This window comes from Engystomops pustulosus, chromosome 8 (assembly GCF_040894005.1).
Source record: "Engystomops pustulosus chromosome 8, aEngPut4.maternal, whole genome shotgun sequence".
NCBI lineage: Eukaryota > Metazoa > Chordata > Amphibia > Anura > Leptodactylidae > Engystomops > Engystomops pustulosus.
Window position 1 is genome coordinate 81,083,461 of NC_092418.1, and position 25,694 is coordinate 81,109,154.

General features: G+C 43.9%; 1 protein-coding gene across 3 annotated transcripts; it reads left to right on the top strand.

The window, feature by feature from the left end:
* The first annotated feature begins 2,946 nt into the window (after positions 1 to 2,946).
* On the top strand, positions 2,947 to 23,129 carry ASB18 (ankyrin repeat and SOCS box containing 18). 3 transcript variants are annotated; one of them, XM_072121458.1, is made up of 5 exons: positions 2,947 to 3,246; positions 19,158 to 19,425; positions 20,004 to 20,502; positions 21,050 to 21,163; positions 21,659 to 23,129. In XM_072121458.1, the coding sequence occupies exons 1-5, from the start codon at positions 3,018 to 3,020 to the stop codon at positions 21,848 to 21,850; spliced, it is 1,302 nt and encodes a 433-aa protein (XP_071977559.1). In that variant the 5' UTR covers positions 2,947 to 3,017; the 3' UTR covers positions 21,851 to 23,129. The 3 variants fall into 3 exon arrangements, with proteins under 3 accessions (XP_071977559.1, XP_071977560.1, XP_071977558.1); XM_072121459.1 differs by lacking the exon at positions 2,947 to 3,246 and adding an exon at positions 15,355 to 15,529; XM_072121457.1 differs by lacking the exon at positions 2,947 to 3,246 and adding an exon at positions 18,223 to 18,922.
* The last annotated feature ends 2,565 nt before the right edge of the window (positions 23,130 to 25,694 follow it).

Below are 25,694 nucleotides of genomic sequence, written 5' to 3' on the forward strand. Positions count from 1 at the left end.
CATGCCGTGTACTAGGAAGCAGGAAAAAAATTCCAAAATTTGCATTTGCGCGTTTTCTTGTGGGGTTGGAATTTACTGAATTTAACTGTGTGCTCCACTTTACTTTATTCTTTGAGTCGGTGCGATCACTAAGATACCAAATTTGTATAGGTTTTATAATGTTTTCATATATTTAAAAAAAAATTAAAACTTCCTGTCCAAAAAAAAAAAAAATTTTATTTTGCCATCTTCTGCCGCTAATAACTTTTTCATACTTCAGTGTACAGAGCTTTGGGGGCTATTCTCTTGATTAAACGCAGTGAAAAACTGTTATTATATTTTGATAGATAAGGCATTTTTGGATGCGGCGATACCTTATGTATTTATGATTTTTACTGTTTATATTTATATCAGTTCTAGGGAAAGGGGGTGATTTGAATTTTTAGGTTTTTATTAATATAATTTTTTTTTCATTTTTTTTTTCATTTTATTTTTTCTATTTTTCAGACCCCCAAGGGTACTTTAACCCTAGGTTGTCTGATCCATCCTACCATATACTCCCATACAACAGTATGGCAGTACATGGGGATTTTCCTCCACATTCATTACAATGTGCTGCAGTATGCAGCAAAGACTTACCGGCTTTGGAGAGGTCTCAGCCCTTGAGCCCTCTCCATGCACCTGCACCTGACAAGTGACGTGCTATTACGTCACATGTCGGGAAGGGGTTAAAGTTGGTGAAATCTTTTTGTATCCAAATCCGGCTTTAAACTTCTCCAAAACAGTATCACGGACCTGCCTGGTGTGTTCCTTCATGATACAGAACCCTGAGACTATGACAGAGCAGGTGTATTTATACAGAGATTTGGTTACACAGGTGGATTATATTTATCATCATCAGTCACTTAGGACAACATAGGAGCAGAGAAAAAAGGAAGACAGCAATCCCGATACTATTGAGTATTTGTAGAACTCAGAATCCGTGCTCACAGCCGATGGTTCAGGTGCAGGAACCCAATGTCAAGTGCATTCAATGGAGGGAGCCACAGCACTTGTGGAATTAAAATCCTAAAGTTTTTATTTTAAACTACACATGTAGACACGACTGTCACGGGTGCTCCTGTGACCCATGTCCCATGCTCTGTGCTCCCCAGGACCCCACTGGTCACTCCTCGCCTCCATCCAGTGCTGGCTCCGGCGGTCTGGCACACACGTACCCGCCTTCGAGGGCTTCTGGAGATTTAAAGGGACAGCATGCCAATAATTGGTACTGGTTGGCCGCAGCTTTGTTTCTATGCCTTATCCTGTTTTTGCGATTTCCTGTTGTTCCGTTATTGACTTTGATCCCGTGCTGCCTGTCCTGACCTTCCACTATGTCCCCAACTCCGATCCTCTGCTGCCTGTCCTGATCTCCCACCTGTCCCAAAATACGATTCTGCTTAACTTTTCTGTACCTCGCCGCCACCACAGACAAAGTTGCATCTGTGGAATGGCATGGTAGTACCACGCCGCAACAAGTCCAACCTGCTTTACAGCAGGCTCTGGTGAAAACTGTGTACGTCTTAGACTCCGGTCCCAGGTGTCGGCTTACGTCATCGTCCATGGTGGTCCAGTGGGTCCACTACCCCTGGAGCCTAACAACGACGTTTTGATTCAACACAAATACTTGATAAAGACTTTTGTTGAATTGAAACGTTGTGCTTACATGTGTGGATTAAAATAAAGCTTTGTGGATGACAATTTCACAACTGCTGTGGCTCCCTCCATTGACTGCATTAGGACAACATTGGATCATTCAGAAATCCACACTGAACTTCTGGAGTGACTTTGTTGCATTGAAAGTAAAGGTCAAATAATATTGGACGCCCCCCTTTTCAGTTTATTATTTTTTACAAAAGTTTAAATATCCAATAAATAGATATGCACCCTTCCTCGTAATGGGACCCTATGGAACATTAGTTATATACAGTTTAACGTATGTCATTTGTAATACAAGTATCTGGTCTGTAATGGAAGGAAAGATTTTGTAACCCTTTCAGTAACATTTACAAAAAAGGCCGTTAGACCTCACTGAAACTCATTAGTCGTTAAAACTTCACTTTTATTAATATTTGTACTAAAAAGGGGTTGTAATCTTCAACCACTTGAATGAAATTTTCAACTTGGACAATTGTCTGGCTTATATTAAAATTATGCAGACCATCGTGGAGACTTTATTCAGTAACATAACATTAATAGTGAAATGTTCATGTTGCCTGTACAAGGTATAGTCATTTCGGAGTGAGAAGGGCATGGTCAGGGAAGAAAGTGCTTTACAATGTCTTTTACTTGACTGATAGGTGATAAGTAATATAGGATCACTATGATTACATGGCTGCACCATACCTCCCACCAGCCATGGGCACAGGAAGGACTGACATATTGATGTATGGGTACAAACGTGTCCGCATTGTTCAGTGTCCTTCTCTCTGTAATTTGGCGTGAGATCTCACCGCCTTCTTTGCCTGCCATAATAATGAGGGAGGAGTGGGAAATAGGTATCAACAAGGTCACACAGAACCAGGTGCTTAGAAAATAGACATCAGTGTATTGAAACCGAGTACCTCCTGATGGGGCTTTTTGCTACCATCACAAATTGCTAGGACCACTAAAATATTAGTAGCAAATTGCAATTGGACCTCAATGACCAAAATGAATACTCAACATAATTAATTCATGAAGTCACTTGCTCTTAGGACGTTAGGAAAAAGCATATGAGTAAAGCCCAAAAAGTACTGAAAGTTGCTGGAATAGGTGTATTAGGTTGGGTGTTAGTGTCGTGTACTGTCCGAGTTCTGCAGCCTGGGCTGTTTTCTGTCCGGCCAGTGTCGTACTGATAAATCACATGCTTAGTTCTATCTATAGAAATCACAGCATGAGCCAATGACACCAAATAGCAGAGAAAAACACACAAGGCTCATGTACACAGACTGAGAACTAGAAATCTTCTATATCAATTTACTTCGTATTACTGACAAAGTCCTACTTCAGAATCCATAATGTCTGCTTGGACCAAGAGAACTAAATCACCGCAGATTTGTAGGCCAGACCATTCAGCACAATCTGAGTTTGTTAAACAACTAAAATCATTACTGGCCAGAAGTGAAGAAGGTGCAATTTTTGACCTGCTAGAAAGTGAAGTCAAACATGTTGATGCCATCATCGAGCTCTCCAATGATGACTGGATGAAGGAGCCGGATGCACAGCTCCCTCCACAGGTCTTATTGGGTAACTAGTTTGTTTTATGTGAAATTTAATGGCTCTCTTTTTTTTGCCTCACGTTTAAATTATGTTCTTAACTTTTCTCCGTTTTATGATCCATTATAAGTTTTGTATAAGTAGTAATTGTATCCTCTTATATTAGATATGACAGGGTTTATCAGGACTGGTCCAGAATCCCTGTCCATTTTCACAGCTCAAAGCTCAGAGCCTTTCCTTACTAGAATTCTCTTATTATGTAGCAACTTTGAAAACATCTTCATAAGTAATATGTTAAAGGGAACCTGTCACCACATTTGCACATATACAGCCAGTGACAGGTTCCTATAGACATCTATTTTATTAACTGCCACCCTTCTTTTAGATAAAAATAGTTTTTCTTACATACACATAAATAACTTTTTATCTTATATTACCTGTCATCAGAGGGGTGCGTGTCCTGGTTTGCCGGACCCTCCCATCTGCATCTCCCCATGTTCCATGACTCTTCTCAGCTTGCCATGTGACCAGGTTGCATCATCTCAGGTCCTTTAACCTCTTAACAATAGCAAACTGTACCCATAATGTACTGTATGTAACCACATGACGCCACACAGTAGCCTCCATGGACTTCTACTCCTCCATCAAGGCTGCTGTGATTTCATGTGATCACATACATGGTGTACAGTTTTCTATTATTAAAAGGCTGAACGACCTGCGATTATGTCACTCCGGTTACGTGACATGAATGTAACACAAGGCAACATGTAAAAAAATTGACACAATGGGGCACATTTACTTACCCGGTCCCTGCGCGATCCCCGATCCGGAATTTCCGACGAGGATGAACTCTGCCACGATTCACAAGAATCGTGCGCCTGATATCCTACAAGTGTCTCTTCCACGATCAGGTCCGCCGGAGTTCACCATCTTCCTCCAGGTGCAAGTGCTTGGCTTGCACCACAATTTTAAAATTAAATCCTGCGGTTTGCCCGAATCCGTTTGATCATCCGATGGCTCAAGCCCCCCATTTCTGTGCCCTTCTAAATCCCTGTTCCGGTGGCACGTTTCCCGAAAAGTCGGAAAACACGGCAGAAATGCGGCCGTATTTCCTTAGTAAATAAGCCCCAATATTTCCCATCTGTTCATAGAGCTTGATATGTCTGTAGTAGAAAATTAGCAGACAGTCCCTAAGTACAAGGAGGCAGAGCAGGGATATGAAGAGACACATAGCTGTCAGTCACAATAATGGGGCGTGGTTCACTGCCAGCCTGGGAGAGAGAAGAGTCAGAGCCACTAGACATGAGTCAGAAAAGCTAATTTGCATATCAGAAAAATGGCTGTAATTAAAGTACAGTGCATCACTGGCAACTATTTTAGGAGACATGGGGAGGACTTGTAACCCTCCTTCAAGCCATCTCCCCACCAAGGAGCAAGGAGGGGCATAAAGGGAGCAAACCTGACAGTGCTTTGTCCTCAAAGCCCAAAGGGGCTGTGTCCATAATGTATTGAAGGAATCTAACATCAAAATCAAATGCAGATCTTTTTTTTAACATAAATGGAAGTCCAGCTAATATATTTGACATAAGGACAAAAAAAGAATTCAGCAACTTGTATTCAGATATCTGAATTACATCAGCAATTCAGAGGCAAGTCTCTGTACACTGTCCAGGACGCTGGCCGGCGTGATGACTACATGCCGTCTGTGTCCCTTTTGCTGCAAAATAGACAATGTGCTGAAGATTGTGCAACATCCCTCACCAGGGCATAGCCTTTTCTTGGGGCCCAGAATACCACAGTGGCTGGCTATTGCGGCCTAGGGAACGCTGTGGTCACGGTGCTCGGTATGAGGACCAGAGGGCCGTCCTACAGCCTGGCAGGTCTCCAGCAGATGGTGTGTGCAAGAAATAAAAGGGAGAGGCTGATGCACTGGTTTCTCCACGGGGCAACCCCTGAGTGTCTGTAGGATGTGCCCTTGGGTGATGGATGGGGAGCCCATGGTGGTAAACAGCCGTATCCAGGGATCAAACAGAGACAACGTTTTGCAAATCAACTTACAGTTCTTTATTGAACCTCAAACAGCAGGCAACGGCCAAATACGTTTAACAAATTATGGTTACTGGAGTGGTCATGATGAGTGGTCCACAGGAATGGTGTACCAGCCTGATAGTCGATGCAGACTGGGATAGTTGAGGTGGACCTGTGTCCAAATTGTGGAAGCTTAAGCTTTGGGGTTAGAGTCTCCTGGGATTGGTATCTGTGGCAGCACTGAAGGTGTGCTGCACACACTGGGGGTCATTTACTAAGGGCCCGATTCGCGTTTTCCCTACGTGTTACCCGAATATTTCCGATTTGCGCTGATTCTCCCTGAATTGCCCCGGGATTTTGGCGCACGCGATCGGATTGTGGCGCATCGGCACCGGCAAGCATGGGACGGAAATTGGGGGGCATGGCCGAACGAAAACCCGACGGATTCGGAAAAACCGCAGCATATAAAAAAAAAATCTGTCGCGGAGTTTGCACTTACCTTCACTCAGCCCGGCTCGGTGTATTCCAGTGCGTTCCAGGGAACTTCAGCGCAGCAGCGCCACCTGGTGGACGTCGGAGGAACTGCCTTAATAAATCCCGGCTGGACCCGAATCCAGCACAGAGAACGCATCGCTGGATCGCGAATGGACCGGGTAAGTAAATCTGCCCCACTGTCTCTTTCTTCACTCTGACTCTGCAGCCTGAACCAAAGACCTAGGGTCTAAGACCTTGTGCTCGCACTTCACAGGGTTTTATACTCCTCCTGGTCAGGTGGTAGCAACTCTCCAATCACACTCCAGCTTACAATACAGCCACATAATTGGATAATTACTTACACTCATTTAACTGTTGCCTTTCCAGACAGAATCTACAGCTGTAATTTACCTAAGTTCTCCTAGCATTATCTCCTGGGTGAGTTGCACAGGTTACCAAGAGTTGAAGAGGAGAGTGGGACAGAGCCCTGGACCTGGGTGCTTGAGGTAACTTAGCATTTTTTTTCTACTGGCCAATATAAGGTGCTTAATGTGTATTTAATTCATTCATAGGGCAGGGGGGCTGTATATACTTAATTAATGGAGCCTGGCTGTTAAACAATAAAAGTTTGAGGGGCTGTATATTAATTAATGAAGCAGCTGAGATTTTGCATTGTCAATTTTCCCAACCCACATCCAAAAATCTATAACTTCTTTATTTTTCCATGTAAAGAGCTGTATGAGGGCTTGTTTTCTGCGTAACAAATTGCACTTAGCGACGGTATTTAAACTCCATGCTGTGTAATGGAAAAAATTCCAAATGCAGTGAAATTGTTGAATTTTAGTGAAAAAATGCATTTGCGCCATTTTCTTGTGGGCTTGTTTTTTGCGTCTTTCGCTGTGTGCCCCAAATGACATTTATTCTTTGGGTCGGTACGATCACAGAGATACCGTATTTTCTGGACTATAAGACGCACTTATAGTCCGGATATAGTCCGGAATGGAGGGCACCCGGCTGCGCTCTGCCAGCTGATGCTGGCAGTAAGCGCAGCCCTTCACAGTGGAGCGCAGCGGCTGTGCTGAGCGCTTTGTAATTCTCATATATATCCATGTCCTCAAGCTCTGTGGCAGAGCAGCAGCAGTGGAGAGAGAGAGGGGAGGAGAAAGGCACAGACTCTGGCCAATCCCCGCTCGGCTTGTAAGTAGCCCGGGAGATTCAAAGTGAAGAAGAAGATGAAGGCTGCCGGCTGTGTGTGCAGAGGAGCCTGTACAGGGCTGTGTCTGACATGTAACTTCTCTCCCAGCACAGGATCAGATAAGCGATTAGTGCTCCCTTCCCCCAGGTCTCTGCTCTCACACTCTTAACCCCTTGTTGCCTGGTATGTAGTGGCTGCTGTCTTGTGAAGGTGCCTTACCCCACAGACCAAGCTCTTGTGACCATTGTACAAGTGCTGTCATCTCCTGTGTCCCCTTCCCATAGATTGTAAGCTCTTGTGACCATTGTACAAGTGCTGTCATCTATTGTGTCCCCTCCCCATAGATTGTAAGCTCTTGTGGCCATTGTACAAGCACTGTCATCTCCTGTGTCCCCTCCTCCTCATAGATTGTAAGCTCTTGTGGCCTGTGTACAAGCACTGTCCCCTCCTGTGTCCCCCTCCTCATAGATTGTAAGCTCTTGTGGCCAGTGTACAAGTGCTGTCATCTCCTGTGTCCCCTCATCCTCCTCATAAATTGTAAGCTCTTGTGACCATTGTACAAGTCCTGTGTCCTCTCATCCTCCTCATAGATTGTAAGCTCTTGTGGCCATTATACAAGCACTGTCACCTCCTCTGCCCCCCTCCTCCTCATAGATTGTAAGCTCTTGTGGCCATTGTCACATATACTCATACCTATACAGACCTGGTAACTCTTGAGACCCCCTGACTACATGACAGCATAATTCTATCTAAAGATAGACGGCGGTGTCCGGGAGAGGAGGAGGGGGTGAGCGCTGATCGCCCCTGCCCCTCTCCAAAGAGAAACATGGCTGCACTGCATCACTCAGTTACTTTACTGTTACTTTATTAAATATTTTAGCATACTATTTGGGGAAAAAACATTTTTTCTTATTTTTCCTCCTCTAAAACCTAGGTGCGTCTTATGGTCCAGTGCGTCTTATAGTCAGAAAAATACGGTACTAAATTTAAATAGATTGTAATGTGTTTTAATGCATTTAAAAAAAATTCAAACCTTCTGTACATTTTGCCATTGCACTATTAAAGGGGTTGTCCGAGTTTTTGAAAAAAAGATAAAAGTGGCCGGGACAGGGCTGCTTAAAAAAAATAAAGCTGTACTTACCTCCCGGTGCCCTCCCGTATCCAGCGCTGCTGTCACTCCGGTCTGGGCGCCATGTAAACAAACATGGCCGCCAGAGCAGCGCTGGATTCAGCTTCCGGCCGTGGCCGGACACGCCTATCCGTCCCTATACACAGCATTGTGTATGGGGGCCGGAAGGTTGTCGGGTCCGGCCGGAACTGAGTCCAGCGCTGCTCCGGCGGCCATGTTTGTTTACATGGCGCCTGGACCGGAGTGACAGCAGCGCTGGATACGGGAGGGCACCGGGAGGTAAGTACATCTTTATTTTTTTTAAGCAGCCCTGTCCCGGCCACTTTTATCTTTTTTTTCAAAAACCCGGACAACCCCTTTAACTTTTTCATACTTCGATGTACAGAGCAAAGTAAAGTGTCATTTTTTGTGAGATGTGATGATGTTTTCATTGCTACCATTTTGGCCTTTTGATAACTTTTAGGGGCCCACTGAGGCTCAGTCACCCAGGGGCCTACTGAAACCTGGAAAAGTCCCTACAAAACAGAAAAATTAGTGCAGATAAGGAGTTGAAAACTGGAGCAAGGGTCAAATGCAGACATTTAGGTAAACCTCAGTATAGCAAAACTTTGTATAGGGTACACTGATGCACATTTTCCAACAGCAGTGCAAACTGCACTAAATACAGTTTGCTTGTGTAGCGTGCAGGGGGGACAGATTCAGGATTTCTGGTGGCAGTTCTTCATGAATCTGGCGCCCCCTGCACAGCTCCAACAAAGTGCACCAACTTTTTTTGCTGCAGCTTTAACACAGGACGTGCGACACACTTCTGTTGGACTTTGCATGATAAATCTGGTGCGTGGTCCAACTGAGCACCGGAACGCACTCTAATTTGTGTTGCGTGATGCCTAGTGCAGCCTCGCCACAAAAGGGTTGTGTGTGACACATTTGTGGTGCAAACACTTCTTAAATACCTGTGCAAGCAGTTTCCACTAGAAAGAACAAAATGCTATTTCTGTCTTTACAGTAAATATGGAATCCTACACAGTAATAATACAAAACATAACAGTGGACTTTCTATATAAAGAATGGAATTATAAAGGGATCAACAATAAGACCCTTGTGATCTATTAATATCCCAGCTGTATACTGTGGCCTCTGGTTAAAGTCTGGCATGAGGTCACTGTTTCCAAGTGCTGATTGCAAGTATCACACAATTCCTGGTAATACTCTAAACCCTGGTATAACATTCTGCCAGTCTCTACAGATAAACTTTCTCGGTTCAGTGTTTATTTCAACAGCATCAATACACTGTATATTACAATCCATATGTTTTTATGTTCGTTGATTGAGCAATAATTCTACATTGAAACAATAAAAGCACATGATCACACGTCACTCATATCATAATATCTTTGTTTATTCAGCTGCTAGTTTTGTCATATTTTGTAGGGTTGGGAAAAAAACAACAAGCCCAACCTATAAGAATTCAACAAATATTTTTTTCTTTTAACGTGATAAGCCATCCAAGCCTCTCTTCAACATGGACAAAGAATCTCATAACAACATCCTCTGGCAGAGAGATCCATAGACTCAATGCTCTTAAAGCAAAGAATGCCTGTCTATGGTGATGGTAGAATCGCCTCTCCTCTAGGTGTAGAGGATGCCCCCTGTCTATGGTGATATTAGAGCCGCCTCTCCTCTAGGTGTAGAGGACGCCCCCTGTCTATAGTGATGGTAGAACCACCTCTCCTCTAGCTGTAGAGGATGCCCCCTGTCTATGGTGATGGTAGAACTGCCTCTCCTCTAGGTGTAGAGGATGCCCCCTGTCTATGGTGATGGTAGAACTGCCTCTCCTCTAGCTGTAGAGGATGCCCCCTGTCTATGGTGATGGTAGAACTGCCTCTCCTCTAGGTGTAGAGGATGCCCCCTGTCTATGGTGATGGTAGAACCTCCTCTCCTCTAGGTGTAGAGGACGCCCCCTGTCTATGGTGATGGTAGAACTGTCTCTCCTCTAGGTGTAGAGGATACCCCTGTCTATGGTGATGGTAGAACCTCCTCTCCTCTAGGTGTAGAGGATGCCCCCTTTCTGTGGTGATGGTAGAACCTTCTCTCCTCTAGGCGTAGAGGATGCTCCCTGTCTATGGTGATGGTAGAATCGCCTCTCCTCTAGGTGTAGAGGATGCCCCCTGTCTATGGTGATATTAGAGCCGCCTCTCCTCTAGGTGTAGAGGATGCCCCCTGTCTATGGTGATGGTAGAGCCTCCTCTCCTCTAGGTGTAGAGGATGCCCCCTGTCTATGGTGATATTAGAGCCGCCTCTCCTCTAGGTGTAGAGGACGCCCCCTGTCTATAGTGATGGTAGAACCACCTCTCCTCTAGCTGTAGAGGATGCCCCCTGTCTATGGTGATGGTAGAACTGCCTCTCCTCTAGCTGTAGAGGATGCCCCCTGTCTATGGTGATGGTAGAACTGCCTCTCCTCTAGGTGTAGAGGATGCCCCCTGTCTATGGTGATGGTGGAACCTCCTCTCCTCTAGGTGTAGAGGACGCCCCCTGTCTATGGTGATGGTAGAACTGTCTCTCCTCTAGGTGTAGAGGATACCCCTGTCTATGGTGATGGTAGAACCTCCTCTCCTCTAGGTGTAGAGGATGCCCCCTTTCTGTGGTGATGGTAGAACCTTCTCTCCTCTAGGCGTAGAGGATGCCCCCTGTATATGGTGATGGTAGAACCACCTCTCATCTAGGTGTAGAGGATGCCCCCTGTCTATGGTGATGGCAGAAGTGCCTCTCTAGGTGTAGAGGATGCCCCCTGTCTATGGTGATGGCAGAACCTCCTCTCCTCTAGGTGTAGAGGATGCTCCCTGTCTATGGTAATGGCAGCAGTGCCTCTCTAGGTGTAGAAGATGCCCCCTGTCTATGGTGATGGTAGAAACGCCTCTCCTCTAGGTGTAGAGGATACCCCTGTCTATGGGGATGGTAGAACCTCCTCTCCTCTAGGTGTAGAGGATGCCCCCTGTCTATGGGGATGGTAGAACCTCCTCTCCTCTAGGTGTAGAGGATGCCCCCTGTCTATGGCAATGGTAACCGCCTCTCCTCTAGGTGAAGAAGATGCCCCCTGTCTATGGTGATGGTAGAAACGCCTCTCCTCTAGGTGTAGAGGGTACCCCTGTCTATGGTAATAGTAGAACTGCCTCTCCTCTAGGTGTAGAGGATGCCCCCTGTCTATGGGGATGGTAGAACCTCCTCTCCGCTAGGTGTAGAGGATGCCCCCTGTCTATGGCAATGGTAACCGCCTCTCCTCTAGGTGTAGAGCAGTGATGGCAAACCTTTTAGTGGCCGAGTGCCCAAACTGAACCCAAAAACCCCTTATTTATCACGAGGTGCCACCCAAAAATTAAAGCGATAACTTATTGCTCCCTGTTCAACAACTTCAGATTTGCCTCCTAAGGACAGCAACACAGCAGAAAGATGGAAAATTTCCAGTGTCCCCCTGTACACAGAGAATCGTGGGGCCGGCAGGAGGTCCTCTAAAGGTAATTCGTCCCTGACTACTCATTCTCCTTCTTCCTACAGACCCAACTAGCGCAGTAAGTATCAAAATATGACTGAAAGCAGCATATTTTAAGTTGCTTGGAACTGGAGGAAGATTCTTTGAGTCCTGTCTGGTGTGCTGGCCCGGGTGCCCACAGAAAGGGCTCTGAGTGCCGCCTCTGGCACCCATGCCATAGGTTCGCCACCACTGGTGTAGAGGATGCCCCCTGTCTATGGTGATGTTAGATTCTCTTCTCCTGTAGGTGTAGAGGATGCCCCCTGTCTATGGTGATGGTAGAACTGCCTCCTCTAGGTGTAGAGGATGCCCCCTGTCTATGGTGATGGTAGAACTGCCTCTCCTCTAGCTGTAGAGGATGCCCCCTGTCTATGGTGATGGTAGAACTGCCTCTCCTCTAGGTGTAGAGGATGCCCCCTGTCTATGGTGATGGTAGAACCTCCTCTCCTCTAGGTGTAGAGGACGCCCCCTGTCTATGGTGATGGTAGAACCTCCTCTCCTCTAGGTGTAGAGGATGCCCCCTTTCTGTGGTGATGGTAGAACCTTCTCTCCTCTAGGCGTAGAGGATGCCCCCTGTATATGGTGATGGTAGAACCACCTCTCATCTAGGTGTAGAGGATGCCCCCTGTCTATGGTGATGGCAGAAGTGCCTCTCTAGGTGTAGAGGATGCCCCCTGTCTATGGTGATGGCAGAACCTCCTCTCCTCTAGGTGTAGAGGATGCTCCCTGTCTATGGTGATGGCAGCAGTGCCTCTCTAGGTGTAGAAGATGCCCCCTGTCTATGGTGATGGTAGAAACGCCTCTCCTCTAGGTGTAGAGGATACCCCTGTCTATGGGGATGGTAGAACCTCCTCTCCTCTAGGTGTAGAGGATGCCCCCTGTCTATGGGGATGGTAGAACCTCCTCTCCTCTAGGTGTAGAGGATGCCCCCTGTCTATGGCAATGGTAACCGCCTCTCCTCTAGGTGAAGAAGATGCCCCCTGTCTATGGTGATGGTAGAAACGCCTCTCCTCTAGGTGTAGAGGATACCCCTGTCTATGGTAATAGTAGAACTGCCTCTCCTCTAGGTGTAGAGGATGCCCCCTGTCTATGGGGATGGTAGAACCTCCTCTCCTCTAGGTGTAGAGGATGCCCCTTGTCTATGGCAATGGTAACCGCCTCTCCTCTAGGTGTAGAGGATGCCCCCTGTCTATGGTGATGTTAGATTCTCTTCTCCTGTAGGTGTAGAGGATGCCCCCTGTCTATGGTGATGGTAGAACTGCCTCTCCTCTAGGTGTAGAGGATGCCCCCTGTCTATGGTGATGGTAGTACTGCCTCTCCTCTAGGTGTAGAGGATGCCCCCTGTCTATGGTGATGTTAGATTCTCTTCTCCTGTAGGTGTAGAGGATGCCCCCTGTCTATGGTGATGGTAGAACTGCCTCTCCTCTAGGTGTAGAGGATGCCCCCTGTCTATGGTGATGGTAGAACCGCCTCTCCTCTAGGTGTAGAGGATGCCCCCTGTCTATGGTGATGGTAGTACTGCCTCTCCTCTAGGTGTAGAGGATGCTCCCTGTCTATGGTGATGGTAGTACTGCCTCTCCTCTAGGTGTAGAGTATTGCCCCCTGTCTATGGTGATAATAGAGCCGCCTCTCCTCTAGGTGTAGAGGATGCCCCCTGTCTATGGTGATGGTAGAACTGCCTCTCTAGGTGTAGAGGATGTCCCCTGTCTATGGTGATGGTAGAACTGCCTCTCTAGGTGTAGAGGATGTCCCCTTGTCATGGCCACAGGCCAAGGTATAAAAAGATCTTTGGAGAGATCCCTGTACTGCCCATTCAGATATTTGTACATTCCAGTGAGGTCTCCCCTTAGTCATCTTTTTTCTTAGCTGAATAATCCCAAGTTTAGTTATCTATCAATGTATTCTAAATTGTGTTCTTATCATGAGAATCTATTCCTCTCTTGATACACCCATAATTTTATGTGTTTTATTAGCAGCTACCTGGCACTAGTTACGTTTAATAACCCCCAAGTCTTTTTTATCTGCAGTTTTACCAATTTATTGACTATTTAGAACATAATTGTACTTTTGTTTCCATGGCCCAAGTGAGGGTCATGTGATCCTGCCTATGACCAATCTCCCTTCCAGGATGCTTAGTTTTATTCATGAATACATGTGTGTTGGTTTTTCTGCATTTGAATTACTTTGTTTAGGTGAGATCCCATCTGTGGTATCCTAGCAGCTGCATTTATCCCCTGTTTCATTTCTAAAATCCAGGAAAGGATCCAACACAACAGACATGTCAGTCAGCACCTCAGCAGTAGTTACAATGTCACAGTGGGGACATGATTAGTTCCTAACTGGCAGATAACAAGAAAGTAACAGGAGGAGATGTGACCATGGATATGACAGCTACCACATGACGGCCTCAATTCTGCTGACCCTCCGTATCCCTGGTGAAAACAATGTTAACTGTTAGCTGTTATCCCCCCGAGGCTCCCCCTATGAAAATAGCCCAAGGTTGATGTTATGTGAGGGGTCACTTTTTGGTATATAGTGTGGATAAATAATAGAGACATGGGGATTGGATGCTAAATATGGGAACTCAAGTTTATTTTGTCGCTGGAATTACCTGCTAGGTGGAGGAATACCACTTGTACTTCGAGATGACAGACAGACAGGAATTCCCATGGTTGACAGAATAGCCATAATAGATATATGTGGCACTTACTTTCGCCTTCGAGCTTACACAGACACTATTTGACACCGCAATGGCCAACCCAAGTCCCAGAAAGCCAAAGCTGCAGCAGGATTTTAAAATCCTTCGTAACGCGGAGCCTACTGCTAATCTACACTGTCAAAGTGTGTCTTCGGAATAGAAAACTTGGAATCATCAAAACGCATGGGCTAGGCCCAGAATTTTTATGACTGATGCACCTCCTCTTTCTTTAAAATTCTTAGTTTCGAAGCCAGTAGGAGTGAATCAAAGATATAAATTACTAGTACTAGTATCACAATCTCACACCTCCATGCATGCAGGGGAGGAAACCATCCAGGAGGTGACTTGAGCCTCTTGCCTCAGGCAGCATCATCTGCAGCAAGATAAAGCAATCACTTGCTATAAAACAGGACTTGACAGCTAAAAATAGAGTCTTTTGACACCCAATACTAACAGGGGTATGAAAAACTGCAAAGTCAACTGACTTGCTCAAAAAATAAACGGATATATTACTTCTGGATGGGGTGGAGAGGGTGCAATGCTATAGCTTTATTCAGGCACCAGAGAGTTTAGATTCATCCCTACATGCATTCCAAAATATTTCCATTTGTTTGTATAGGATAGATGAATCATGCAAAGAACGAAGTCTGACACTCCCATACGAGTGATTGGATAGTTGATTTTGATGCAACTCTACTATCATTGTACATTAAAGTCTCCACCTTTATAGATAATAATAAACTATATATATAAATTTGATTGTGATAAAGCATAATGGATGGACTTTGGCTTTAGGATACAGCCTCAGGGTAAGGGGATCCTGCCACGGGCGATTAGGGTTTTGTTACACCCCTGTCTTGTAATTATTTCAGGCCACAATCTATTGCACTAATCCGTGGTCTAGTACATTACATCTCAAATACTTTATCATGCTCAGACTTAGATGTTAAAAAAAGAAATTACAACCTATATGGATTAGAATACAAAAGATCTCCAGCTGATGAGATTATCCCGGGATGCCATATCCATTACTGGCCTCAGCTCCAGCTCTATTATCAGGAATAGCAACCCATGAGTAGACCAGAGAAGAGGACCTATATACAATGTTTAGAAGCTACTCTGGGGACGACGGACATGTCCTGCGCTGCTTCTCGGAGGGCGATTTGGATGGGATCATCATGCTGTTCAGAGAGTGTCTAGAGGTTGTGAATATTATCCTGATTGTGAAAGGAGAAGAGATGAGATGGAACTGCAGGAGCCATGGTATGTTCTAGCTTTGGTCTACAGAACATCATTGAGCTGAAACTTGTCTGTATAGTGGACATTGATCTAATAACCATGACAGTAGATCTTGTACTGTAGTGCAGCATGGCACTATGCTTTATGGCAGCTGCAAAGAACTAGATTAAATTGGCAAAGAAATGTGTGCCCCTAAATCCATGAAATGACATGGCTACTGTATACAGCTTCATATCATGCCTCATCAAGGCCCCCAGCAGCAAAGCACTAATAAGTGAGATGCAGAAAGTAAAATGTATCAGCTCATGGTGTGGGTTCTAGTGGATAGTTCTTTTTCTTCCCATTATCGAGCTATAGGACCAACCATTTTTGTACAATGTTTCATTATCAATAGTCAACAACTTTTTCTGTTTTTTGTAACTGTATGATAGTTTGTTTTTTGCAGGACAGGTTGCATAGTACCATAGTTAAAGTACAACTACCCTAATAAAGTAGGTAAAGTACTTTTTACCTTCTCTGTGGGAAGATGTAGCGAAAGTCTTGCATGTTTTTGTGCATTCATTTTTTTATTCATATATTTTATTTTGCTATGATTCTGATGGTTTCAAATATGTTGAGCTTTTTTAATGTCCATAACACAAGAAAAGGATGTGTATCAATAGGGCAATGAATAAATGAATGATACCTTATAAGAAAAACACTTGAACAAGCCTGACATAAAATACATGGACATATAAAATCACTTAAAATAGTACAACAGCACATATTACAACTAACTAGTTGAATTGGCCGGGTGGGGCCAATGAACATTACACCTTCTCAAAGAATATGTAAACTACCCCTCCTGGTGAAAGGCATATAGATAGTCCAAATCTACAGACAACCTGCCCAATGATCTCCAAGGTATATACAAATATGAGGGCTTTTTGATACATCACCGATTCAGGTCAGTCTGATGGCAGTGTGCCCCATCGTTAGCAGTGTAAAAGGTCGTAGGGAGTAGAGGATGGGTAAAGAGAAGGTGGAGGGCTCCCACACATTACGTCTCCTCTCTTAGACTTCCTCAGGGTAAAGATGCCCCCTGTTGTATGTAGCTCCCATAAATACCCCCACAGCACTTACACCGATGCAATCAGAGATGACTAGCATGGAAGGACGCCAGCAGTACGAATGCTTCACGTGTGTGTCACCGGAAGTTGATATTTTTTATACTCCTTTGATCAGGATACATACTTCCTCTCTTACACATAGATAAGATTGATTTTGGGTGCGCCTTGTTTCCGAGCATATGCTCGCGTCTTTGTATTGTTTACAGCGTTGCATTGCCACTATGTATCACGTGACATATCCACTTCCAGTGACACACACGTGAAGCATTCGTAACGATGGCGTCCTTCCATGCTGGTCATCTCTGATTGCTGCACCTAGGAGTTAGTGCTGTGGGGGTATTTATGGGAGCTACATACAACAGGGGCATCTTTACCCCACAGGAAGTCTCAGAGAGGAGACCTAACGTATGGGGGGGCCCTCCACATTCTCTTTACCCATCCTGTACCCTATACGACCTATTACACTGCTAAGGGGCACACTGCCATCAGACTGACCTGAATCGGTGATGTATCATGGAGCCCTCATATTTGTATATACCTTGGAGATCATTGGGCAGATTGTTTTGTAGATTTGGACTCTTATCTTAATGGCTTGTGTTGAGTGCCATACACATCTATATGCCTTTCACCAGGAGGGGTAGTTGTTTACATATTCTTTGAGAAGGTGTAATGTTGATTGACCCCAACCAGCCAATTCAACTAGTTGGTTGTAATATGTATTGTTGTACAATTTTTAAGTGATTTTGTATGTCCATGTATTTTGTGTCAGGCTTGTTCAAGTTTTCTTCTAATAAAGTATCATTCATTTATTCATTGCCCTTTATTCATTGTGCTTTTAAATGAGTTTTTAATGTTTCATAATATAAGGGCAATAAATGTGTTTTTATAAGAATTATTAGATTTTTTGTCACTCCTATCTAAAGGCCAGAACTTTTTTTTTTATTGCTCCATTAACGTATTCATTAAGTGGCTTATTTTTTACAGGACAAGCTGGAGTTTATAGTTGCACTATTTTTTGTTATATATATAGTTTAGTCACATGAAAACAAAAGTGTGCTGTCTGGTTATATAATGAAAAATAGAAAGACACACAGGCAGCGCCCCTAGTGCAATATGTCACTTGGGAAAGTGGTATAATGATTTGGGGCAGATTTACTTACCCGGTCCTGTCGCGATCCAGCGGCGCGTTCTCTGTGGAGGATTCGGGTCCAGCCGGGATTCACTAAGGTAGTGCGCCCGATGTCCACCAGGTGTCGCTGCTGCGCTGAAGTCCGTCGGAGTTCACTGGAGTTCACCCATTGCTGGGTGCCAGTAAGCGTGTGTCAAGCTAAACTTTTTTTTTTTCTTAATTACAGCGTTTTTTCCGAATCCGTCGGGTTTTCTGATGGCCAAACCCCCCCATTTCCGTTGCGTGCATGTCGGCGCCGATGGGCCACAATGCATGAATATGTAAATAATGCTACATATTTGGGCACTCTTCATCCTCTTCATCTATGAAGATGTTAAGGACATGCAAATATGCCAAATTGAGAATTTGAGGCATAAGTGAATCAGCTTCAATAACTCTAAAAGACGTGAATGTGCACATCCAACATTTCCTTTCCCATTATGATAAATGGGGGTCCCAGTAATCAGACAGCCTATGATCTGCCTTATATACCTTATCCCGACGATAGAGGAGTAATTGTTCTAGTTAGGTGAAATTCCCCTTAAACATTAATAAAATGTGCACATACCAAGTTATGTTTTACAACAATAATGATTCCAGGCATCACCTGACTAAACAGCTGAGATAGACGGGACATGTTTCCTGAACGACATCATGTTGTGATATATCAGTCACCACTGTGAAGTGTTTGTGTGTAGTATTCTTGTATGTACATTTATAATGCAGCAGAAGAAGAATGTGTGTCTGGGCACAATGCCGATAAAATAATCACAAGTAGCTTTGTGTAGTCTGCATGTGACCTGGGATACTTTGTTAGATTTATCTACCCCATGCCTCGCATTCACAAACAGAGCCCTATAAATATACAGCAGGTGGGCACTGGTGATAGTGGCAATACAGCGGTGGCTTTAAGGATGGACAGTGTTAGGAGCAGAGTTCTGCACAAGCTGCAGGTCATATCAGATATGGGCCACCAGCAGCAGCATCCAGGCCCAGAGAGTATTTTCCTTGCAGCGCTGGAAACTGGAAACCTCAACCTTGTCCAACTTCTGGGATCCAGACATGCAAACTGTGTGCTGAAAATCAGAGGGGAAGAAATGGGGTATCAGGTACAGACCCCTGCAAGGTTCGGCCTGACAGGTAGGGTAGCGTGTCGATAGTAATTGTTTTTTTTGTAGCTTAATGTTTGGTGTGTGATTATCGTTGCCTATGACAATGAGGGTTCTTATTCCTATGACTGACTGATGAAAAAACATTATTTTACAGTCCCTTACAATCTGCAAAGAAATTAGAATAGTCAAATCTAGGGAAGCAAACAGCTCCTAGAAATTAGTATTCCCCCTTTCATCATCTTTTTTGTGGTTCTCTGCCTCAGGATTGTGGACACTGGAATATACCCAAGAGCTTACATCCCCCTTATGTATAACTGCCTCCCATGGTTATACAGAATGTGTCCGTTACCTACTGCACCGCCGTGCCGATCCCAATGCTGCACCTGGAGGGCGCTCTCCACTACATGAAGCTTGCATCGGAGGTCATGATACCTGTGTCCAACTATTGCTTGAACATGGAGCCAATCCCAACCACCGCAGTGATGATGGTCTCGCCCCTCTACACCTATGTGACACCAAAGACTCTTTAAGGTAGGAATGTTAAGCATTTTGTTTTCCAAAAAGGCAAATATTACAGTGGGTACAGAAATTATTCAGGCCCCTTTAAATTTTTCACTCTTTGTTTCATTGTAGCCAATTGGTAAGATCAAAAAAGTTCTTTTTGCTCATTAATATACAGTTTGTCCTCCATCTTGACAGCAAAAAACAGAAATTTATATATTTTTGCTCATTTAGAAAAACTGAAAAATAAGTATTCAGACAATTTGCTCGGAATTGAGTAGTAGCACCTTTTGAGATGATTCTTCATGGGAGTGATTCAACAAGTGTTTCAGACCAAGATTTGGGGATCCTCTACCATTCTTCCATGCAGATCCTCTCCAGTTCCCGCAGGATGGATGTAGAACGGTGTTCAACGGGTCTGAATACTTTCCGTACCCACTGTACATGATAGAAATGCAAAAAATAAAACATGCATATGTAGCACGCTGGATGAAAATATTCTTCTTATATAGATCAAGTCTAGATTTTGGTACATTAAAGTGAAATTTCTACTGATGATACCTTTGATAATATGACACTAAAGTCTCACTATTTATGTTCTCTCCTAGATGTGCAGAGATTCTCCTACAGCATGGAGCCCTTTTGAATCAACCCACAGAGGCAACGCAGGATACCCCACTCCACATCGCTGCACGGCTAGGTCTTTTTGGCCATGTAAGATTATACCTTCGCTGTGGAGCAAACATCAATACTAAGAACATCGATGGTGAGACTCCTCTGATTTCAGCTTGTGGAGGGAAATGGGACAATGAAGATACCTGCCTGCAACTTTGCAGCCTTCTTCTAGAGAAAGGAGCAGACCCAGAAGCACAAGACCACCAAGAAAGAAGACCATTACACCATGCCTGCAGAAAAGCTGAGCATAAGTTGGTGGAGTTGCTCCTTAAGCATGATGTAGATGTCAATGCTACTGACTATAATGGAGTTCTGCCACTGAGTTGTGTATTACAAAATGCTGAGCTTTACCGGGAAAAGAGACCTCAATGTACTGTACGTGCCCTACTTAACCATGGAGCCCGCAGTGTGTGTCCTGAGGCTTTTGGAAAGGTAAGGTAATCTATACACATATAGTGAACTGAGGATTGGACCTCTTCTTCAAGCCGTATTAGGGTTAGAGTCATGATACCTTAAAAGTGCAAAGGTGTGCAATGTTGCACTTAAACTAAGACCCCATAGCAAACCCGAGTTCTAAAGACTCATTGAACAACACAATGTCAGAACATGTTAACTTGTTGGTATGTCTGTAACATGAGTATGTCATGACTGATAGAGGATCCAAGTAATAGACACCACAGAAGATCTATACATACTATTGAGGTTATATAGATAAATGCAAAGTCAATCTGACAACTGAATAGGTCTTATGGACTCTCCTTCCAATGACATCTAAAGTGTAGAAAACCTTATCAGTTATAACACTGTACATCTTCTGAGTACAATTTGTGGTGGAAGGCTATGAGGAAATCTTCCTGCAACCTGTACAGTAAACTTCAGATGATTTATTTTGAACGTTCCCTTTATAGTAAGTACTTTGCTTTTAATCATAGGTAATAATACAGTGATATTTTAGATGACTATACTTTATGCTTTGCAGGTTCTGCATTGCTGTTCTGGGCTCCCTGAAGTTATTGCATTGCTTTACAACTCATACGTAAACCTTCTAGCCTGCAGCAGATGGAGGCAAGACATCCCAGAGGATCAGTTTCAGGTTAGAATTTTTTGGGGTAACTGTTTTGGGGTAACTCATCATAGTTGTAACAACATAGGCATAGTTACTCACAGTTAAACTTTTCTACATTATTGAATATATTCCCAGAATCCCCAGTGGAACACCAATCTCTGTAAATCTCCACACATCTGCAGAGGTGGCCTTTAACGGCAAAGTCTCCATAAGAAGAGAACTGCGGAAACAATTTTTAGCCAAAAGAAGGGTGTCAGTTAGTTAATAGGGCTCTATGGGAACCTGCCACAAGCTGTGTTTGTGAAAAATGTGGTGACAGGTTCCCTCTAAATTCTGACATATTTTCTGCCATTACTATCTCTTGGAGTAGGGCATTTCATAGTTCCAGAGAGTCCTGTGGTCAAGAAAAATAATTTTACATCTTGCTCCAATTGGTCGGATAAGATAACTTCCTCCCAGCATGCCCTTGTCAATGAGGCCATTGAGATTTCCAAATATTCTCATATGTTTTTCTTCTTCTAGACTCATCGTTCCTTCTACACAACACTCTTCAATGTATCTGGGGGCGTGCGATCCCTGCAACACTTGTGCAGATTTACTCTCCGCAAACATTTTGGTGCTCGCTGTCAGCAATTCATTCCTTTACTTCCAGTCCCCACAGTTATTAAAGACTATCTTCTTCTTGCCTCTGAACGGGGCAATTGTCTACTGTGAACTTCTATGTTGCTATAAAAGCCACCCACACCTGTAAACGTAACAATCCTGGGTAATTATTTCTTTATATACTGCACAATATGGTCTTTATTTTTATTAATCATCTTTATTATCTTTTACAAGGGCTTGTGAATTGTATAACAGGAGTTAATGTGCCTCTTAAATATGATGAAAAGAAGTTATTGCATGAATAGAAATTGGAGTTCAAACTATTTACATAGTAAGACCAAGATAGTAAAACTTTTGTAATCTAGCATTCAGAAGTTAGAAACTGTAATCCAGCATATTTCCATATACATTTACTTATGGTTTAAGACATTAGATAAAAATGTAAACAGGTGGTGACTTAAACTGCACCAATGAATGACAGTAGCTGATAGATCTGGGACAACATTTACACAAATTATATATATATATATATATATATATATATGTGTGTGTGTGTGTATTTCTCTGTACTTTCTTTAAAGTAATACAATGAGATTGATCCTATCTTAGGGATAATACAAAATGTACAAATAATGGTAGATTTAAAAGGCTATTCCCACGAAGTTAAGATTCTTAAATATACACATTCTCTAATTCACTGTTATTAAAGGAAACCTGCCATCACGGATCTACCTATTAAAGGTCGATCCGGTTGCTGGTTCATCCCATGTAAAGTAGGATAGCCCTTTTAGGGCTAATCCTTTAGACTCCTGTAACTTTTATAATCTTTTAGTATCCTAATATGCAAATTTCTGAAAGAGGCTAATGGGGCATGGAGTAGCAGGCGATGAAGCTACCTGGCTTGGCTACTCCACGTCCCAATATCCTCTTTCGATCCTCCATCCAAGACATCTTCTGCTCATAGCTGCGCACACTCGTCCTTGAAGCCGGAGTTTTGCGCATGCGCATTAGCACCGCCTTCAGTACTGAGAGAGTGCAGCCGCTATATATATATATATATATATATATATATATATATATATAGATAGATAGATAGAGAGAGAGAGAGAGAGAGAGAGATAGATGATATATATATATATATAAATGAATATATAGAGAGATGATATATATAAATGGATTTTGGAGAGTTTGGATATTACAGAAGTTTTTGAAATAATGGTCTTTAAATAAAAAAAAATCTTGTTTTTTTGTTAAGAAATACCAGGAATAAAAATGTACCAGAGATTGTTGTACACGGACAGAGTAACAGGACCTTCTTGATTAATTCATTAGTATATGCTGATGTATGTGATGGCAGGACTACAGGATAATAATAAATGATGATTTTTTGTTCAACAAAAATTGAATTCTTGTTCATGGGAAAATAAGACATCCCCTGAAAATAAGACCTAGGGGGACATTTATCATAGTTTTCTTTTGTCTGGTGATTATTTGCGCCTGTTTATGTTTTCTTTTTCCAGCCATATTTATCAAATGGTTTTTTTTTTGCAACTTTTCTTCAATTGTCGCATAAACGTCTCAAGCCACTGCAAAATGTCGCAGCAGTAGTCTCCAGAATGCAAGGCCAAAGAAAATTAGTCAGATGCGAGGAACAAATCAATCATTTTACTCACCTACATAAAATGACAATGCTACAAACAGTCCTTGCTCAATACACAAACCTTGATAAAATGTCTAGGCCAGTGTGTCAGAACCGTTCAGTGTGAATTGGGCCTCTGGAGTCTGGACACACCCGATGACTATGGTCCAGCAGTTAATGAGTTACCTGGTCTTTGCTGGACTGATGCAGCTGATTTCAGCTCCAATCAGCACTAGTCCTATCAGCTTCTTGTCTGTCTCTCCAGCTTTACTTATAAGGCTGCCAGTGGCTCTATTGCGTGCTGGCTATTGTCTAGTTCTTACCTGGATATCCCAGCTCCCCATATTTCCCTGTGACCTCTTTGTACCTTCTGTTATCGTTGCCGAACCTTTGCCTGACTTTGACTACCGTTTTTTGCCTACTGAATTTGTACTGCGATTCATCTGGTTTTTTGATTCTGGCTTGTCGACTACCCCTTATTGTGTTGTCTGTCTTGTCCAGTTACGTGTGTCACTTACATAGTATAGGGACCGCCACCGAGGTTGTCCGCAGTTGCTAGAACTGTCTTGAGGCAAGCAGGTAGGGACAGTGGGAGGGGGTTCAGCCTCAGGGCTCACTGTCTGGTTGTCTTTCCTTCCCCCCCCCCGCGGACAGAATAGCCAGCCCGAAAATATACTGTCGCTGTCATGGACAGCAGAACTACGTTGACAAATATTGTGGAACAGATGCAGCAAATCAACACCATGGTGCAGGAACTAGCTGTTCGGCTTCATGAGCAGGAGACGGCCCCACGTCAGTTTACCCTGGCTTCCCCAGCACCACCTGAGCCACCTGTACAACTCCCAGATAAGTTCAGTGGGGATAGAAAGAGATTCTGTGCCTTTCGGGAGGGGTGTAAATTGTTTTTTAGATTGCGCCCCCGCTCTTCTGGGGATGAGGTCCAGAAGGTGGGCATAGTTATGTCTCTACTCCAGGGGTCACCACAGGAATGGGCTTTCTCGTTACCTCCTAGTTCTCCTGAGTTGCAGACGGTGGATGGGTTTTTTCAGGCCCTAGGGCTACTGTATGAAGACCCAGATAGTGCAGCTAATGCTGAACGTCACTTGACAGGTCTGAGGCAGGGTAGGCGTCCTGTGGAGGAATATTGCTCGGAGTTTAGGCAGTGGAGTGGTCCCTCCACTTGGAATGACTCAGCACTCCGATTTCAGTTTCGTGTCGGACTGAATGATCGGTTGAAGGATCTGTTGGTAGCTTATCCCACTCCTAGTTCACTTGAGGATAGCATGACATTAGCTGTCCGAGTTGACAGACGCTTGAGAGACAGGGTCACTCAGGCGAACAGGTAACCTTCACCAATAAGAATAAGTTATTATTGCCTATTTCATTGTCTTTGGGAGGGAGAAACATCTCTGGTTATGCTCAGATTGACTCGGGGTCTTCTGCTAATTTTGTTAACCCTATGTTCTTTTCCGGTCTAGAGGTGTGTCCCCTTCTGCTCCAATCTCCTGTTAATGTCACAGGAGCAGACTCAGCCCCCTTCGCTCAGGGGGATATACGTTACATCACTCCCTGCCTTGAGGTTAAGGTGGGGGCAGTTCATGTGGAACGTATGAAGTTTTTGTGTCTGCATAACCTGTCGTCTGATGTGATCTTAGGTTTGCCTTGGTTGGAGAAACACAATCCTGTTTTTAATTGGGCAAACCGGGAACTGGTGAAATGGGGTACTGAATGTGACTCCCATTGTGAGGTGGTTTCTTTTGCTGAGTGCTCTTCCATGGAAGAGAATATTCCGAGTTTTTTGTCCGATTATGCGGATGTATTTGATGAAAAAACTGTGGACGGATTGCCGCCACACAGATCATACGACTGTGCCATTGAATTAATTCCCGGCGCCAAGTTTCCTCGAGGTCGTATCTTTAACTTGTCTTGTCCGGAAAGGGAGGCTATGCGGGAGTATATTAAGGAAAGTCTCCAGAAGGGTCACATTCGCCCATCTTCATCCCCATTGGGAGCAGGGTTCTTTTTTGTGGGTAAGAAGGATGGGGGATTACGACCCTGTATAGATTATCGACAACTTAACAGAATCACTGTTAAGAATCAACACCCGCTACCCCTGATTCCTGACTTATTTAACCAAATTGTGGGGGCCAAATGGTTTTCCAAGATAGACTTGCGAGGGGCTTACAATTTGATTAGAATCAGAGAGGGTGATGAATGGAAGACCGCTTTCAATACACCAGAGGGTCATTTTGAATATCTAGTGATGCCTTTCGGTCTATGTAATGCCCCGGCGGTCTTTCAACATTTTGTGAATGA